At 37.4% G+C, this 20,430-nt stretch overlaps 1 protein-coding gene across 18 annotated transcripts in view; it reads right to left on the bottom strand.

Moving 5' to 3' along the window:
* Positions 1-211: 211 nt before the first annotated feature.
* The window catches only part of PRRC2C (proline rich coiled-coil 2C), a 101,916-nt gene continuing 81,697 nt past the window's right edge, over positions 212-20,430 (bottom strand). For 9 of the 18 annotated variants that reach the window (XM_072830575.1, XM_072830570.1, XM_072830580.1 and 6 more), the window contains 11 exons: positions 17,115-17,316; positions 13,602-13,805; positions 12,085-12,197; positions 11,566-11,702; positions 8,574-8,805; positions 8,217-8,339; positions 6,807-7,025; positions 5,939-6,042; positions 5,445-5,571; positions 4,277-4,513; positions 212-2,158 (listed from right to left, as the gene is read on the bottom strand). In XM_072830575.1, coding sequence (XP_072686676.1) covers positions 1,901-2,158; positions 4,277-4,513; positions 5,445-5,571; positions 5,939-6,042; positions 6,807-7,025; positions 8,217-8,339; positions 8,574-8,805; positions 11,566-11,702; positions 12,085-12,197; positions 13,602-13,805; positions 17,115-17,316 — 1,956 coding nt within the window. In that variant the 3' untranslated portion in view covers positions 212-1,900. Of the gene's footprint in view, positions 2,159-2,600; positions 2,654-4,276; positions 4,514-5,444; positions 5,572-5,938; positions 6,043-6,806; positions 7,026-8,216; positions 8,340-8,573; positions 8,806-11,565; positions 11,703-12,084; positions 12,198-13,601; positions 13,806-17,114; positions 17,317-20,430 lie in introns of all 18 variants that reach the window. The other 9 variants (XM_072830574.1, XM_072830581.1, XM_072830576.1 and 6 more) reach the window with 6 other exon arrangements.

Below are 20,430 nucleotides of genomic sequence, written 5' to 3'. Positions count from 1 at the left end.
CGACATACTTGTTCTCAACAGGAGTACGGCTACCCTATTAGCCTCCATGACAACAATGACTCTGACCGAATAAACTTTATAGTTCTTAAGAGTCAGAATCAAGTCTTTGGATGATAATATTTTCCTAGAGCATAATGTACTCTTGATCACTAGTTTTTAGTATGTGACGGATCTTGCTCCAGATTTTAGGAATGGATTAGAAGTTCCAAGATTCATTATTTAGAGAATACTTTATTAGTTTCTGTAATCAAACCCATGTAGATAAGACCTTACATATTTAATACAGTGCGTTACCCCTGTACAAATGGAAAAAATTATGTTTAACATTTCTAGACCAATATGGCTGTTAATTTCTGTACAATGCCAACCCAACACGGTACAACTGGGATACTTTTTCCAAAGTTGACAGCACAGCTAAAGTTTCCAAAAATTCAAATTATTTATATATATATATGTATATGTATGTATATATATATATTTATTTATTTATATAAAAAGACCAATAGCAGTATGTTATGCATCAATAGCAGCAACAGCTTTTCCAGGTTCTGCAGTCATCTGAACAAAATTATAGAGACATCCAGCACACTCCATTAATAAAAAAGAAAAAAAGGGTAAAAAAAAAAACAAAACCCCAGAAAACAGCAAAGTTCTGTTACTGTTGTGGTACCTGGCACCATTTTTTTATTAGCTTCTCAATCATCATCTGGAAAGAAAACATTCTAGAATAACGTCATTAAAAACAGCTCTCATAAAGCACAGTCACTATTACGTATCATAAAGCAGGTACAAGATATTTTACATTCACAGAGGTATGATACAGTACTGTCCTACATCTATAATACTACAGGATACAATTAAAAAGGCATTATTTGAGACTTGATTCTACTTTTCCAGCAGAGGGCCCAAGGGATGGTATAACACAGCTCTGGTAAAGAAATGCACCTTCTTAGATAGGATTTCCTTCCATTAAGGGTACAGTTCTAGGTATCACTGCTCTTGATGAACATCAGCTAAAAACCGTTAAAACAAACAAACAAACAAACAAACAAAAAAACCCCACTGGATTCATACAAAGATAACCGAGTGGAGGCAAGCCAGACTCAACCTAAATAGTATTTTACCCAATCTGTCATGTTTTAAGACATGACAACTCTGTGGAAGAAAGGAGACACCAAGTAGCACTTCAAAGCTTCGGGCCACAACTCAAACACAGCATCATTTCAAACAGAAGCAGTAGCCAAACCCTACCCGCTTGGACAGGTCCAAGGAGGTGGACAGCATATTTCATCACCTGCTCACTCATCCAGGAAGAGGGGGAGATCAGTGACTGTACTTTGATTGTGTTCAACTCAATCACAATGTTACAAAAATAGCAAGCTGCCATAATAAAAAATAAGGCTCCTCTATCCAGCACCAGTTATCTTCAGTTCTTGACCACCAAGCCCACAAATGCCACAATCACATCCAAAGAACATAAGGGAACAAAAAGACCACACCTGATGTCTTAGCTGGAATCACCATTGTTCAGGCTCAGCTATTCCCCAGCGGGGTTATTTTCCTCCTAATTCTGGTGTTTCATCTAACCATAAGGATTTCAGTTTTAAATGATATGCACTCAAGAACATGTGCAGATATTTGTATATAAATTCTGCCTGAAGATGCGTGGTCATCAACAGAGTGCACATTATACAGTAGGTGCAAGCTGGCAAAGCCTCATTTTACTGGTGCAGCAGCTGTGTGTCCATGTACACTGCTCCTATGTCCCCTGTACACCTCCCAGCTCTAGACTGGATAACGTCACAGACCATTTTACCCCTTTGGCTGCTGGCATTATCCGACTTCATTCTCCCTCGTTCCCCTCTCCCCCCCCCCAACCCCCTGCAATAAACCACAGCCTTTATGATTTTGTTTCTTCCGTTTTGATGGCCTGAGGTTTGATTGGTCCAGTTCTAACAGGTTTGGTGGCTATGGTAGGTGCAGGAGGTGGCTTTTCTTCTACTTTTTCCTGACAGACACCAGGAGGGTCAGTCAGTGTTTCAGGAGGTTTACTTGAATCACTGTCCACTTTTGGAGCTTTGCTTCCTATCTGTTTGCTCTGTTGTTGTTCAGAGAAGAACCGCTGCGTGGACTGAAGAACCTCTGCTCTCTGCTTTGCCTTAAAAAATGAGAAACAATGACTGAGAACGCTGCAGCGTTAGCTAAGCCTGTCCGTCCATCTCCGTTCACTCTTTACCAACCACAAATCCATTTTCCCCATGTGTTTTGCCCAAACCAAAAGTACCTCAATGATCTTTCAGCTTTTAATGGATAGATTTCTTCCTATCTTGGCAAACATTCCATGTGATTTTTTTTTAAACATTTGAAAATAATAGGACCACCTCCCACCACATTTTCAAAGTTTGCCCTCTTATAAAATAATAAGACAGAAATTGCTGTTGGTCTGTATCTTTTCCGGAACAAAACTTATTGATATCAAATTCTATTTAGGGAAGCTGCTCGCAAATTTGAAGACATATATATGTAACACTTAAAACTTCTATTTATCAATATGTGGTCTACAATAAAACGAAAAGGAAGCACTTATATTGTGGCATTACCAACACCTAGGACCAAATGTCTTGTGGCTGAGTCCTCTTCCCACAGCTCTCTTCTGCAGGGGAAGAGCATCAGAAATTAGTAACTACAACTTCACTTGATCACTAAGTTCTGATAGCTCCTACCACATTCTGAGCTGGTAAAATAATTTCCTACGTTTATGGACTATGTGTCCCAAAGAATATACTTACGTCAATCTGTAAACTATACCACTGTAACGTACACAATTAAACCTTAAGTTTCTGTACCTCTTGCATATAACAAAGAGCCCTTCATGTTCTATAGGAAACCTGTACTATCCAAAGATCTAAAGCAATTTCAAGAAATTTTTACCCTCCCCCACCCCATTCTAAGCTCTAATGTCATTTCCAAAATGGGAATGTATGAAAATCAAGTGCCAAGGAGACAGAACAACAACTGGAAACCATGAACAAATAGTTTCCAAAGATTTCTACACATACAAGTATTTTTAATAGTTATGAACAGAAGGAAATCCTAGGCACACAGCCTTAATAAAAGTAGATCATATTTAACAAGAGTTCCACTGCAGAGTAGTTTTTAAATTTGATTATTCAGGATGAGAAATGAGGGAGATCAATGTAGAAAGGAACTAGCCAGTCAACTAAATTTTCTAACAGGATTATCATAAACATGTTTCTAATTCAGAGTAAAGCATACTATGGACATTGCCCTGTTTTAAGGCAGCAAGCTTTTCTTTGTTCTAGTCTGACCTGATATATATCTGTGTGTGTGTGTGAATGTGTATACACACATACACACATACATATACATATACATAGTGACGAAACAGGCAAAATTACTAAGACCTCTAAAGTCAAGTCTAAATACAGAATAAATGGATTCAGCTGGCTGTACAGGCAGACAGGTAAGGTTTACACTATGGAAACTGTCCCCACACAGACTCCTCAAGGCACTCTTCTGCATCAGCAAACCTCACGTTTACCAGTGCCTTTTATTATGAAGGATCCCAAAGTGCTTTTTTCAGTTCTTCATCTACAACTGCACAATCTGTTGTGGTATACAGCCAACTCAAATGGCAGGCAAAAAAAAACAAAAAAACAAAACAAAACCAAAAACCAAAAAAAAAAAAAAGTATGGAAACAGTTTGAGAAGAAAACTGTACCTGGATGACTCATGAATAAAGAAATAAAAATCAAGATAGGTAAAATCTCTTACCCACTCCAGAGTTTTCACATAACCATGATTTATATCTTAAGTCTGGGAAGGGGGAGGGAGGGATAAAAAAGAAAATAAAGGGAAAAAATGAAAGAAAATGGGGAAGCTTATAATAATCCACATTACTTTTTTGCTCTTCAAAAAAATGTAGCAGATGAACTCAGATCTCCCTCAAATGTTTATTTTATAAGCAATTCACTTTGCCAGAGTTTAAAATGTTAACTTGTTTGCTATCTAGTTTCAAAAAACTAAAAAAAAATAAAAATAAAAATTAAAAATAAAAAAAAAGAAGAAGAAAAAAAGGGGGGAATAAGGGAGAAAAAAAAAGAAATAAAAAAGAAAGGAATGAATAAAAGTAGTTAGCTTAGTTAAATCAGCTAAGACAATGAATGCCTGGATATGTGGTTATGGGTCCAGAGGCATCTTAAGACATGGTTCAGAGACAGATTCTTGCTCTGTTGGCTGTTAACACTGTACTAACCTTCATGTCTTGTTCAGCCTTCAACGCAGCCTGGGCCTGATTACCTCTGACTCCAGATAGTGATCCACAAGGACCCCTGGCTACATGTGGCAAACGAGCATGGCTCATGAGGCCTGTGGTCAGCGGAGGAGGCATCTGACTGGCCAGTGCCATTGGCGGCCTCTGAACAGGCGCTGGGAAGGTGTTAGTATGTGGGGCTCTTACCAATGGAGGGACCAGGTTAGGCTGAGAGAGAATCTGAGTGAAAAAAACAAAACATACAACATTGAACTGTTAAAAAAAAAAAAATTTTTTTTTGCCAACTAGACCAGGTTGGCTTATCTCAGAGTAAATCTGTGCCCATTCTGCCAAGTGAAAGGAAGTGTAGGGATATGTGCCATTCTATTACAGGGACCAAGAACAAACAGGCCATGTTTGGAGAATCTAATAGGAAAATTAGGCAAAGCATGCTATGGCACTGCAGTTTGATCTAGCATTTCAGCTACAAATTCTGAAGGGGAGATAGAAAAGCTATTAATTAGGATAATGTTTTTAAAAAGATAGAATTGCAGAAAAGGCACACACTTATACCAAACATAATCTGAAGATAAATAAAAATAACACCAATTCAACAAATTGTTTTTTCAGGAACCAATTCTAGTTTGTGATAGTTACTAGTTAGTCTTTCCATTCGATCAGCAAAGGGGAAGAAAAGCCAATGTTTTTACACATATATTAGAACATCTTTTGGAAATTTTACCTTAACTACACAGTTATCTAAAAAAACAAAAACAAAAACAAAAAAACAAAAAACAAAACAAAACACGACACAACAAAAAAAACTTTAAACCTAGAAAACTTTAAGCACTGGGACCCTTCTCAGAAAAGTCCACTTCTTCAAAAAATATAAAAGAAACAGGACTGAAATGACCAGAGCTGTGTGGGGAATCTTTTGACTGTTTCTCTTGTCTGCTTTAGAACTAGACGGTTACTACCTATATCTCACTAAAAACTGCTGAGAATATATATGAATGTTATAAATGTACTGTTAAATAAGAAACTGTTTCTCATTAAAAACTATGTCTCTAAACTAGTTATAATATGGCAAGATTATGAAATCAGAGAATTAGCCAGAATAGCAATTCATTTGCAAGTAAATAATACTCATTTCTCACTCGTATCTGCCCACCTGGGGTGCAAACTGTGTAGGAAATGGTTGTGTCATTCTCACAGTGGCAGGGGCTGACTGGAACTGCTTCTGATAGACAATGCTGTTCATTTTGCTGGACTGGCTGTTCGGACTTGTGGAAGTAGCCCTTGGAAAAAAGCCATCACTGGTCAGTACAGTAGTGCCAAATAAATAATGCTGTTAGATTTTGAGAGACATTGCTCTTGGTAGATTCTTCATATGTGGTAGCTGATAAAAATTTACCAAAGTGAGTTACCAAACATTATGGTAGTGGGGAGACAGTGGAGGGGCAGAGGTGAGAAAGAATACTAGCTAGATTTACCCTGTATTTAAAAAAATCTTAATATAGTGTGATATACATTCTTAATTAAATAGCTTAACATTTTACATAAAGCTCTAAGAACATCTTGTGCTTACCACAGGCCTGGTGACATAGTAAGTATCTAACAAACAAACTGTGCTTAGTTGTTTGGAAATTCAAATGCCCATTTTACCGGAAGGGACTAGATGTTGGTGTGGTGCTTCTACCGCTGATTGGCGGTGTGCCTGGTTTTATATCAATGCCACTTCCGAAGGCCTTCAGTTCCATTTCAGACATCTGAGAAAACACACAGGGTGCACTTAGCATTTCTGGAATTCCATAAACGAAAATGCTATGCTTAGTATTTGAAATATGAATATTTATTCCAGCAATGGGCAAAGAGCCTTAGTACAAAAATCCTGTAATTAAGTTTCAAATACCATGGAATTATTAAAGCCAATTTGTGGGTGAAAAGAGATTGTGTAAACCCAATTCTGCCACAAAATTTGTGATTTTTGGGATCCCTGGGTGGCGCAGCGGTTTAGCGCCTGCCTTTGGCCCAGGGTGCGATCCTGGGGACCCGGGATCGAATCCCACGTCGGGCTCCTGGTGCATGGAGCCTGCTTCTCCCTCTGCCTGTGTCTCTGCCTCTCTCTCTCTCTCTCTGTGACTACCATAAATAAATAAAAAATATTAAAAAAAAAATTTGTGATTTTTTTGTTATTAGGTAAAAACCAGAGGAAGTGAAACACATTAAAAAGTAAATTTAAAGTAAACAAAACAAAACAAAACAAAACACAAAAAACATTGGGGCTTGGGGTGCCTGGCTGGCTCAGTTGGTGAACTGTGCAACTCTTGATCTCAGGGTTGTGAGTTCAACCTCCATGATGGATGTAGAGATTAATCTTTTAAAAAATTTTAAAAATCTTAAAAAAAAAAAAAAAAAAAAAGCCCTACCACCCTGGAGGATGGTAAAAACTGGTGCATTTACAGATACACAGATACATATATCTAACACATGGCCTTAAATTCTCAGAGAAATTGGTAAATTTTTCACTTACTTTTCCTGTGGTTGCGATCATGCTATGCTGTGTTCCAGCAGGGATCAATCCTCTGAAAGGCTGGCTTACTTGTGCAGGACGACTCAGGCTCTGGGCCTGGGCCTGTGGGGTGGTATGCTGTAATGGGGGCTGAAGAGTCTGTGGCAGAGCAATTAAAGGCTGCCCCGTAGATCCAAAATTAGGCAATGAAAGCTGGGATGCTGGTAAAGGTACTGTAACCTAAAAAATAAGTGAACAGAAACTGCAGCAATTCACTTATACCTGTTGTCTGTATATCCCCGTAACACTAACAATTCTTCAAAAAACTTCTGAATAACATTTTAAACAGCATACATCAATCTATTAATAAATTTCACATATAATCTTTTACTTAGTAACTACCTCCATGCTTTCATTAAAGGTGTAATAACAAAACAGATTAGTAGTGCAGACGCTATGTAACCAAAATCATTATGACTATCTTTGAATAACTCCATGGTTACGTGTCTAACAGACCCATAATACAACAATAGTTGTGGGATACAATTAAGGAAAGTAGTGATGTTACAACTTCCCAAACAGACATCTCTATACTGTTTTCATGTCTGATCAAAATGAGCTCTGACAAACAGTATTTGATTTGAATGGCAATAAGATAAATACATGTATAAATTTTCACCCCTAAAATAGTCACCAGAATTTGTTATAAGACATTGACTAATGGTTTGTCTCTCTCCTTCAGTCCTCCATGAATTTTTAAAAATAGATTAATGACATGCTAAGAGATAGTGCATGTCTGTCATTTACACAATTCACACTCTGCCACACCGTTCAAAGTATTTTATTAATATTTTTTTTCTTTATGATAGTCACACACACAGAGAGAGAGAGAGACAGAGAGGCAGAGACACAGGCAGAGGGAGAAGCAGGCTCCATGCACCGGGAGCCCGACGTGGGATTCGATCCCGGGTCTCCAGGATCGCGCCCTGGGCCAAAGGCAGGCGCCAAACCGCTGCGCCACCCAGGGATCCCCAAAGTATTTTATTAACCAGTGTGGTGGTCCTTAGTCATCCTTCCCTTCTAGCATAGATGGGTAAAGTTGCCTCTCTTGCTTATATGTAACTATATATCCTAGACAATGTTTCTCAAACTTTTATATTCATGGAATCCTTTGTTAAAATGATTACATGGAAACCAGTTTGAAACAAAGAGCCAAAAAGCAGAAGTGACTAAAGTGGGGTTGAGCAGGTTCCACCACTAGTGGACCCCATAGAATTCCTAGGAAACCTCAGTGGAAAGTATGAAAACCACTGCATATTCTCCCCATCTTGGTTCTATTTAAGCTACCAAGCAACAACTAAAGCAATAATAATAATAATAATAATAATAATAATAATAATAATAATAATAAAGAAAATTGAGGAAATTTACCATGCCATAGTTTACCTGCTGGAGAGCACTTGGTGACTGGGCAGTGTTATAAAAATTTGTCTGACCAGGCTGTTGTACTTGTCCAGAATAAAGATTTGAAGCCTGGGTAAGATTTGCTCTAGCCTAGAAAAAAATTTTGTGAGAAAATAGCATTAAGATTGAAAAATTACCAATTCAGACATCCAGGGTGTGGCTTCAAAGCACTCTAAGAATTTTAGTATTAGATAGAAAGACCCTGGTTTTTCTCACCATGTCTTTTAACATTTTTTCTTTAAAAACTGTTCCCTTACATAATGTGCTACACAGGAATACAGTGATAGTGCATGATTCTATTCTAGCCCCTTTGTTACTTCTTACCTGGAGAAGATGTGTATCAATTAGTTGGGAACCTCCTAGTCCTGATGCCTGACCCAGCTGATGTTCATACAATATAGGAATAGGCTGTGTATTTGAAGTTTGTTGAAAGGCAAGACCGGATTGTGCCTTTGCAAGTTCCTGGTGTTGGACAGCTGGAAAGTTGTGGATGGCAGTACCAGAAAGTACCACAGATGGCTGGGACAGGCTGCTTTGCATAAAGGCTGGCTGAGATCTATAGGGGTATTGAGAAAAGACGTATGTTAGTAGTCAGTTCTATTTTGGAATCTGGAAATCTTGGGAATGAGTATCCCAAATGACCAAGTATTCTACTAAACACAATTAAGAAGAGAGAGAGAGAGTATACTGTGTCTAAGGCATTTGTTTCATGAGTTAGAGCCCCATACACAACAAAGTTCTAGGAAAAGGGTTGCTTTTCCGGAGAAACTAACAGTGTTTTCTACTCTTTTTTATGTGTTCACTAGCAAGCTCAGAAACAAATCTGTTTCTCTTTGTTATTGACATCTTATTCAAATTTATAACACTAAAAGCTGATTTTATTATTTGTATTTCATTACTCCCTTCATATATATATACACACACACATATAAAGATTTTATTTATTTGAGAGAGAGCAAGCTGGAATGAGTAGGGGGAGGGTCTGAGGGAGAGGGAAAGGGAAAGGATCTCAAGCAAACTCTGTGCTCAGAGCCTGACACGAGGCTTAATCTTATGACCCTGAGATCATGACCTGAGCCGAAACCAAGCAATGGACTCTGACTGAGCCACCCAGGTGCCCCGTATATTTCCTGTAAGAGATCTCAAGACTTCTATGAAATGAGGCAGAGTAGTAATTCACCATCAGGATCACTCATAAAATTTCTATTTTTATTGAGGTATAATTAACATATAATATTGTATTAGTCTCAGGTTTACAATATAATCAATTAATATGTGTTATGAAATAATCACAGTTAAGTTTAGTTAACATCTGTCTCAATAGTTACAAAAAAATCTTTCTTTCTTGTGATGAGAACTTTTAAGATATACTTTCTCAGCAAATTTTTGTTTTGTTTTGTTTTTTTTAAATAGAGGAAGAGAATGAAGGGAGATGAGGGGCAAAGGATGAGAGAATCCCAAGAAGGCTCCACGCCCAGAATTGAGGCTGACAGCAGGCTTGATCTCACAACCCTGAGATCATGACCTGAGCTGAGATCAAGAGTCTGATGCTTAACTGACTGAACCACCTAGGCGCCCCTCAGCAACTTTCAAATTCACAACACAGTATTATGGTGAAGGGCATAAACTGCTAGTTATTTATAAAGTAAGTCATGGGGATGTAATGTACAGCATGGTAACTATAGTTAATAATACTGTATTACATATTCGAATGGTTTTAAAAAAAATACAGTGCTGGAATCTAACTCTAGACTACCCTTTTACCTCTGGAATGGGGGCCTTCAACAAGCTATACTTTTAAAAATGCTAAAATAAAGAGTTACTAATCAAAGTAGTAGATTAAAGATAGTATCATCCATAAATAACATTATGCTTTGTTAAAATTGACATATGTGGCAGAGCAAAAGCCATTAAGCAGGAGTGCTGGCCTAGGGTCACAAGCAATCTTTATACTGTGTATGTGTCAAATATAAAATGGGAAAACATAAGCATACTGTTATAAACTACCCAGTCCTAAGATGCCTGGGTGATGCAGTTGATTAAGTGACCCCTTGGATTCAGCTCAGGTTGTGGTCTCAGGATCCTGAGACAGAACCTTGTATCGGCTGGGCAGCCCGGGTGGCTCAGTAGTTTAGTGTCGCCTTTGGCCCAGGCATGATCCTGGGGACCTGGGATTGAGTCCCACATCAGGCTCCCTGCTTCTCTCTCTGCCTGTGTCTCTGCCTCTCTCTCTCTCTCTCTCTGTGTCTCTCTTGAATAAATAAATAAAATCTTAAAACAAACAAACAAACAAACAAACCCTGTGTTGGGTTCTGTGCTCAACGTGGAGTCTGCTTTAGACTTTCTCCTCTGTCCCTTCCCTCTACCCCGTGTGCTCTCTCAGTAAAATAATCTTTAAAAAAAAAAAAACCCAAAACCAAATAAATAAATAAACAAATAATAATAATAATAATAAAAACAAAAAACACACCCACAACTACTCTGTCCTGGCAGAAGTTAGTTCAGGGATTCTATATTAATAAACACTATGCTGATGAGGTTGAGAGCACGACTAGCAGAATGATGTGACAGGGATACAAACAACTGCTTTCAGAGTCTAAACTGGCACTTTCCAATACAGCTGTCATTAGTCACAATTATACATACAGCTTACATTATCTTTCTATAGAACAGGCCTGTCTTAAGAAGTACATCTTTCAAGGCAATCATTAAAATGGAGATGGATTACAGGGGCACTTGTGTGGCTCAGTCAAGTTAAGCGTCTGCCTTTAGCTCAGGTTGTGATCTCAGAATCCTTGGATAGAGTCCCACATTGGGCTCCCTGCTCAGTGGGGAGTCTGCTCCTCCCTCTTCTTCTGCCCCTTCCCTGGCTTGTGCTCTCTCCTCCCTCACTCACTTTCTCTCTCAAATAAATTAATAAAGTCTTTAAAAAATATAAATTGGCTGAAATGACCAGAAATTAAGTTTCAGGACATAATCAACATGCTTATCATTTAAAGGAATTTTCGGGATCCCTGGGTGGCGCAGCGGTTTAGCGCCTGCCTTTGGCCCAGGGCGCGATCCTGGAGACCCGGGATCGAATCCCATATCGGGCTCCTGGTGCGTGGAGCCTGCTTCTCCCTCTGCCTGTGTCTCTGCGCCTCTCTCTCTCTCTCTCTGTGTGTGTGTGACTATCATAAATAAAAAAAATAAAAAAAAAAAATAAAAAAAATAAAAAAAAGGAATTTTCTAACAGGATCATCCTAGCTTCTGGGGGCGGGGGGGGAAGAACAGTAGGGATATGGCAAGAAGGCTCAGTAATTACAAAAGCATGTACCTATATGGTTGAAGTGAAGAGGTGAATAACTCCTGAGCCTGGGAAACAGCAGGTCCAGCACCCAAACTCAGTTGGGCCTGATGCTGTCCTTGTAGTGGTGCATAAATAGGGATCGGGATTTGTTGAACTGAAGCTGGCTGCAATGCAATAAAATATAATATGTGAACACCATATACACAAATCACAGCATTTGGGAAAATAAAAGTTTGAGATATGAAAAGAATAAAGACTAATAAAGCATATGTTTATATCAACTCCCTTTTAAAATAAAACCAAATGTAAGCATCTAAAATTTCCTTTCAATACATTATTTATTCTACATTGTTAATCATTAAGCTTTGACAAATTTGGGAAAGTTTGAAAATTTTGCCAATACATATCAAGGTAATCATGGATCGTCCCATGTTGCCAATAGATGATTTTAACTTCAAAGAGCCTTTATTTGTAGCCCAAGATAACTGTTACACCTTTAGCATGACAAGAAACAAATACAGGATGAGAGAAGTCCATGGTATTTACCTGTGAAAGACCTGGTTGGAAGCCCTGCTGCTGAGCCAAGGATGGTGGAGCCAAGCGTGCATGTTGGGTATTGAATAAATGACTTGTGTCCATATAGAAAGCAGGGATTTGAGCTATAGACCACCAAGAAAAAACAAGCAGTTTTAAGTATCTAGGCTTCAAAATTTTCCAAATAGTAACTAAAAACCAAGTTTTGTAGCAGATTTCAAATTAAAAGAGCCCTCTGACCCTTGCAAACATAGGTTTGAATTGCAAATTTTTTTCAAATAATTCACTGAGGTATTGTAAATGTATTTTCTCCCTATGATTTTCATGGTAACATTTTCTCTTCTCCAGCTTTACTATAAGAATGTATTGTATAATACACGTAACATACAAAATATGTGTTAATGAACTGTTTATGTTATTAATAAAGCTTCTGGTCAACAATACGCTATTTGTAGTTAAATCTGGGGAAGTGAAAAGTTAAATGTGGATTTTTGACTGTGTAGTGTGCCGGCATTCCTAACCCTTGCATTGTTCAATGGTTAGTTGTATTTGTTGTGAAGGTATGGAAAAACAGATGCTCAGATACTGCTAATGGAATACAAACAAGTGAAATCTGACAAGATCTTCTAAAAGTGAAAATGAACCTACTGGTTTACCAGCAAATCTACTCTAATTTTCTATCTACTTACTAGAATTTAACAAAATATTTCAGAGGAATTGGCATTTAATAACTGAAAGTATTTGGTATAGATTCTTAACGGATCTCTATATATTACATAAACTATATTGTGATTTGCTGATTTCATATGATAGTATTATTATGTTTTGGAGAACTTCCCGTATTCTTTTTAACTTATCACTACTATAAACAATAACTGCAATGAATGAACACTCTATGTCTCTGAATAAAAAGTAAGTTTATCTATATGATAAGATTCCTATGAAAACGGTTACTACAGTTAAGTATGTACACATAAAATAGAGATATTTTTCTAAAAGAATTATGTCAATTTATATACTCACCAGCAATACGCCTTAAAAAACTGCTAATAATAACTGCGACGCTTAGAGAAACTGGGCATTATCGATCTTTCTACTAGGTATTATCAATCTTTCTAATACTTCTCACACAGAAAGGCAAGAAATTGCCTCATTGTTCTTTTATTTTGAATTTAAATCATTAGTGAATTTGAATATTTTTCAAGTATTTACTATTTAAGATTAACACTGTGATATTTAGCAGGATAAGTTATCCCAATACCCCCAACATATAATTTTTTTCTTCTTTGCTCATCTTAGGTTTATTCTTCCCTATGAATTTTACTATCGCTTTATCAAGTTTTAGGTAACAAAGTATTATAACTTGACTGGAATAGCATTAAGTGTATAAGTTACTTTGCAAATTAAATTCTAGGAGGAAACAAATCTTCAAGCAGATCAAAAAATACTTAAACTTGAAAAAGAGAAAAAAAATATTTTAAGAAGTCTTCATTTTCCAAATTCCTTATAACCAATCCTAAAAATCTTACCTGCTGCAGATTGAGACACATAGACTTGTGGACTCTGTTGTTGCTGGGCAATAAGGGAAGGCATACAGCTCAATTGTGAAAAATGACTTGCAGAAGGCAGGCTGCTTGTCTGTAATTGCTGGGGTTTCACTTTACAAATGTTAGGAGGGTCTGATGTGGTTGTAGATTTTGTACTCAAAGAAGAGGTAGTATATGTACCAGCTCCTATATGTGGGAGAGGGAGAAAGGCAGATATTTTAAAGTGCCACTGTTCTACACTGTAAAACAACTCAAATGCCAGCTGGACACCGGAAAATTAATGTTTACGCCCTGCATGTACTTACCACATACTTAAGTAACAATCACCAATTGTAAACAAGACTATAAAACCTGGAGAAATATATTAAATAGAAAAATGCAAAGAGAAGGAAATTAAAAAATCAAACTCACAAAATAAGGTGGCCAAGAGCCTACAGGGTTGTTATAGTTCAGCCTCAAGCTAATAGTTTTTTAATCGTCACAAAGACAAGGATGGTCAAGCGCTTTATTCATTTACAGCTAGGCATAAAAGTAACAACATAGAAGGACAAAATGCTGCACCTTAGGAATATTTAAGAATGCAGGGGTGCCTGGTTGGCTCAGTCGGAACAGCACTGACTCCCGATCTTGGAGTCATAAGTATAAGCCCCACACTGGGTCTAGAGATTGATAAATAAAATAAATTTTAAAAAACATGTAAATAGACCTAAGGAGATCACAACTGCTCCTAAAAAGTCATGTAAATTAAAGGTTAGATTTTATTCTTCTTTCCAGAAACATACCTTAAGGGTAATCTTAAGAGTTTCATTATTTAGGAATAAATATTTAAACATCTACTAAGTCAGGCTTAAGAACATAAGAACACAGAAAGGGATCCCTGGGTGGCGCAGCGGTTTGGCGCCTGCCTTTGGCCCAGGGCGCGATCCTGGAGACCCGGGATCGAATCCCACGTCGGGCTCCCGGTGCATGGAGCCTGCTTCTCCCTCTGCCTGTGTCTCTGCCTCTCTCTCTCTCTCTCTGTGACTATCATAAATAAATAAAAATTGGAAAAAAAAATCGAAAAAAAAAAAATAAGAACACAGAAAAACAAAGCACTGAACCTTAATAATAATTAATGTAAAGGGGCCTTCTCCTAGACAGCCATATAAGCTTAAAGCTACAGTTAGTTCTTTCTCTTCCTGTATATATACCAGCAAAAAAACAGGTGTATAATAATGCCTTAAAAGGAAAATAAAAACAAACTTTTTTAAAAATTTAATTTATTTAATCATGAGAGACACACAAAGAAAGTCCAAGACACAGGCAGAGGGAGAAGTAGGCTCCCCGCGGAGAGACTGATATAAGACTCAATTCCAAAACCCCGGGATCACAACCTGAGCCAAAGGTAGATGCTCAACCACTGAGCCACCAAGGCATCCCTAAAGAAAACCTATTAATAAATAAGTAGAATTATACAACTTAAGATCTAGAAGGGTCAAGTAGTTCTGTTGATCTGTGGGTGTTAATGACGGTAATAATACAGTGAATGGCAATAGTCCTATCCGATTAAAAAGTGAGATGCAGTCATTATTTTCAGACTTCAAATGATGTTTTATCTAAGAGAGAACTAAGGTCAAAGCACCTTTGTTCTTCCACTTGAGTCTCCACCAGTAGGATAACTGGGCAAGAAGTATAAAAATTTATCTTATCAAGCAGAGTGGGAAAATCAGACCTGGAAGAAAGGAAGGACACTTGACCCATGAACAACACAGATTTAAACTGTGTGTGGGTCTACTTACATGCAGATTTCTTTTCAATACAGTACAGTACTGTAAATGTATCTTCTCTCATGATTTTAATACCATTCTTTTTCTACATTATTGTAAGAATACAGTCTATAATAAATATACAAAGTATGTGTTAATTGGCTATGTATGTTATCAGTTAAGGCTTCCAGTCAATAGTGGCTGTTGTGGGGGTGGGGGTGGGAGAGGAGGAGGAGTCAAAAGTTATAACCAGGGGAAAAAGTTATATTCCATTTTTGACTGCATATGTGTATTGGCAGCTGTCAGTTTCCTTAACCCCCTGCGTTGTTTAAGGTTCAACTGTGACTGAACCTTCCCAGTCCCTTTATTTCCTAATCTCCCCACATTACTCTCCTCCTGCTTGCTTTATAGCCCCAACCCCTACGCACCCAATGACTGGGGCCCAAGCTAGTAAACATTATGAAGATGTCTTGTAAATTCGTGGTAGGGAATGCATGAAAAGAGGGAAGAGAAGTGGAACACCCTCTTTGATTTGAATATTTGTGTCTTAATATATACTTTTCATCCCATATAACATCAAAATAACCATAATACATCCCAAAGACCAATTCTTTTGGTACACAATGCCAGAATAGTGAAAAACAATAATGCAATCACTAAATGAAAACCAGTCAGAAGGTAAAATCTGTCCTGGATAGATCTCGTTATCTGTTGGAAAGCAGCTCCTGCTGCTTTCTAAATATTAGAGAATATTGGGAAAATTTGAAAGGAAATTTGTTTTTTTTTTTTAATTTTATTTATTTATTCATAGAGACAGAGAGAGAGAGAGAGAGAGAGAGAGAGAGAGGCAGAGACACAGGCAGAGGGAGAAGCAGGCATCATACAGAGAGCCTGACGTGGGACTTGATCCAGGGTCTCCAGGATCACGCCCTGGGCTGCAGGCGGCGCTAAACCTCTGCGCCACAGGGGCTGCCCCGGAAATTTGTTTTCAACAGAAGAAACATTGTTATACATATGGTAAAAGGGTGTACTTTCCTAGAGTCAACCAATTTAGAAATGTAATTATTTAAAAACCGTAAAGCCCCCAAATGAGGTATAGTTTAATGAAAGGATTATACGTTAGTGAAATATTTAAGGAAGAAAAGCACTTTCTAACCTGGGATGTTGATGGATTCCCTTTAAAAACAAACAAAAACCCAATAAATATCTACTCAAATAAGAAACTGGAAATTCTCTATCCCTAACCCTTCACTAGAAAATATATGTCATCCCAATAGATTTAAGTCAATAGCTCCCTCAAATTAGATACAGACCACAAAAATTTACAACCTGTGTCATTCTGTTTTATTTGAGTTCGACTAATTAGCTGTATAAGAGTTAAAAAAATAAAAATAAAAAGGTGAATTCTACAGAAAAATTTAGATGAATAAACATCTTTTCACCAACTACTTATTAATATCTATAATGGGGAGAGGAGCATGACACAAAGGGCAGGGCATAGGGGTGGGCAGAAGGTCCAGCAAGCAAAATTTTAATAAGCCATCAAAAACTATTTGTTTAAAATTAGGAGAGGGCTAAGAGAGGGGAAGGCATAAGAACAGCAAGAGCTTACTACAAAATAGCTGATAATTAGACCTTGTGAAGTCTTATACATTTTATAAATAGTAAGTTTGGGGGGGATAGTAAACAGGAAAAGATCATAAGAAATTTTAAATAAGATATTTAAAGGAAAGGTACCAAAACCTTCTACCTGATAGTGATGTTGTGGGAGTGACTGAAGCAACAGGAATCTGAGGCATTGATGCGCTTGAGAATGAGTTGTAGTTAGCAGTGCTTGGTCCGCTGGCACTACTGCTGACTCCACTTGCAATTGGAGGTGCTGTGGAAGTTACTGGCGATCCCTTCTCCCTTACATTTGGAGAATTCTCCCATGCCTTCCGTGCAGACTCCATCTGCAATAAAATGGACATTGTCTTAAAGCAAAACAAAACAAACAACAAAAAACAAAAAAAAAAACAAAAAAAACCCAAAACACACCAAAAAACCTGTAACACAATATATACATACACAAACATACATACGTGTGTGTATATATCTCAACTCCAAATATAAGCTTTCAAAACACTGCAAAAAAGACAAGATTAGGATTCCTAAGGCTTTCCAACCTTTCACTTTGCCGTTTATCTTTCTTTGTTCCCTTATTCTAATTGGGAGGCAGTGAACTATGTCTCTAAAGAGAGCTTGTTGACAGCTCTGGCAAAGAAGTTAGCAAAATATAAAGTCAGTGCTCCTGTACCCTTGTGGTGAGTAAGGAAACAGGAAGGTCATGCCTCTTTAGGACTAACCAAAGGCCCTGACTCCAGGGGGAAGGGCACTAAAAGGCCCTCCATAAATACTCATTCCTTCCATTCTCTCTCTATAAGGTAGCAGTTCTCAAGCAAATATCAGGTACCTCTATAAGGTAGCATTTCTCAAGCAAACATCAGGTACTGTTTTATATTCAGTGTTTTAAATGGCAAAGTAACCAGATAGGTTTTAGGCTTGGGTGCAGAAGAAATATGTCTTGTTCTACATCCAGATTTCATCAAGCATTTCAGATACTGACTATTGCCATTTGTACTTGTGGCTAACAGGTTTTAGCTACAGTGTCCTCGTTTTTTAAAATGCAGAAACAGATTGAGGTGCCTGGGTGCCTCAGTCAGTTAAGCACCCAACTCTTTGTCTTGACTCCGGTCATGATCTCAGGGTTGTTGGACAGAACCCTATACTGAGCTCTGCGCTCAGCTCAGTCTGCTGGAGATTCTCCCCCTCCTTGTGCCCCCTCTGCCCCCAGCTTGTGCGCCCCTCCCCTTCTCTTTCCAAGACAATAAAATCTTTTTAAAAATATAGAAACAGATCTATCTAGACCAGTGCTATTCAAAAGACATATAAATGCAAGTCGTATTATAATTTTAAATTTTCTAATAGCCACATTTTAAAAAATAAAGAGGTAATACTAACTTGATAGCATTTTTAACCCAATTTTTATTTACAATATAACTTAAACCTGTAATCAACACAAAAGTTCAGATGTTTTAACTTTAAACATTAACATTTCAGATCCAGTGTCTATTGTATTTTTACACACTTACAGCGCATACTTCAACTTAGATTAGCCACATTTAAGCACTTACTAACTACACGTGGCTAGTGGATCCTAAACTGGCAAGCACAGATGTAGATCCTCAAAAGGAAGTGAACAGATACATAGACTTTCAAGTTTTTAGATTCTACTAGTTAAAAACAGGAAAACAAACCCAAGGTAAACTATAAAATTCAGCTGCAAAAAAAATCCAGTAACAATCTTTAATGCCATAGTTAGGAAGCTGTCAGTCCTTGAAGCACCAACTGTAAAATTTTTCACCTTAGTTTAATTTTAAGAATGAGAAATAACTACATATCTTCCCTGCTTTCTTGTTAAAACACATAGTACATATAATCTAACTTTTTCTTAGATGACTAATACCATCACTGTAATACCAAAACATTGGGATGTTTTTATGATTGCTTGAGTCTTCTCATAATCACCTTGCTACTTTCAAATGTGTTTTATTTTAAAATAAGAGTCTTGCGGGGGGGGGGGGGGAGTTAGAGAAAATGCAATTTGCTTGTATTGTCTGAGATTCTATGGTTTAGAGCAGTTTTATAGAGCACACAATGCCTTTTACACTAATTCTATTGTATTGGGAACACGTCAATTATAGCTAATCAAACTTGTAAATATACAGGCCACACACATTTGGCTTCATTTCATTTCTTTAGTAACAAGGAAATTTCGATTCTCTATTTTTGGAAAATCAAAGAAACAAGTACTACTATTTAATTATACCTAATCTTCTACTTGACAAATACGCTTGTCAATAAAATCCACCCAATAAAACTTTTCTATACTTTATATATTATCCAAGTAGAGAGATGTCAGAGAAATATAAAAAGTGAAGAAATTAGAGAAATTTTTATGCTAATGAAATTTAATTTAAATTCACCTTAATTCTAAATGTATATAGTTCTTCTTGGAATGTTAAAAACATTAGGCAAGGCTGAATGGGTTCTCTGAAGAATTAACAGCTGGCCTAAAGAATAATTTATGATATTCTATTTGCTTATGTGAAACTGGACTAGCCTTGACTAGCATATAGTCAAAACCACACATAAGACAGTATGAAACACGGACTGAGACAGTCACTCCCATGGGAAAACCAGAAAGATCGAACAGGAACTGGGAGGAGACTAAGGAGTGGGCAACGACTGGGCCTGACACAAAGTACAAGTGGTTGTCTCATAAAATTTTACTTTCAAACTTCTAGAAGTGAACGTTCAAAGATTCACTGTCAACCAATGCAGCATTAGGAAGTCCTGCTAATAGAGGTTAAATACTTGCCCAGATTATAAAACTGAACAAACATCACCAATGGGATAAATCTATGCACTTAAAAAAAGAAATTCACTAAATTTCATGCCATTTTTGTTAACCACCGACTAATCTGGAGGTGAACAACAGATTTAAAATTCTCTCAAATAACCCAACTTAAAAAAGCATAATACAGCTCAATATTATAAACACAAGAGGAGGGGGGAAAAAGCCTACATGCATCTCTTGATATAAAAAACACATGTTGTCTATAATCTCTTTTGCCCTTTTATTACAAAATTGTCCAAAAAATCAGATCAAAATGACCTCCATTAATCAATCAAGGTTATCTTCATAAAATATTCCTTAAAAAAAAAAGATTTTATTTATTTATTCATGAGAGACACAGAGAGAGAAGAGGCAGAGACACAGGCAGAGTGAGAAGCAGGCTCCATGCAGGGAGCCTGATGTGGGACTCGATCCTGGGTCTCCAGGATCAGGCCCTGCCTGTGCTGAAGGCTGCGCTAAACTGCTGAGCCACCCGGGCTGCCCTTCATAAAATATTCTAATTATTACAAAGCATTCATTTAATTCACACAACTTACAAGAAAGACAGAAAATTAGCAGTCTTATCATTATGGGACCATAGGATAAGAAAAAAACATGCAAGACACCG

The sequence above is a fragment of the Canis lupus genome, chromosome 6 (assembly GCF_048164855.1).
Source record: "Canis lupus baileyi chromosome 6, mCanLup2.hap1, whole genome shotgun sequence".
Taxonomy (NCBI): domain Eukaryota; kingdom Metazoa; phylum Chordata; class Mammalia; order Carnivora; family Canidae; genus Canis; species Canis lupus.
The sequence above is the reverse complement of the archived record's forward strand: the minus strand, read 5'-3'. Positions and strand labels throughout refer to the sequence as shown.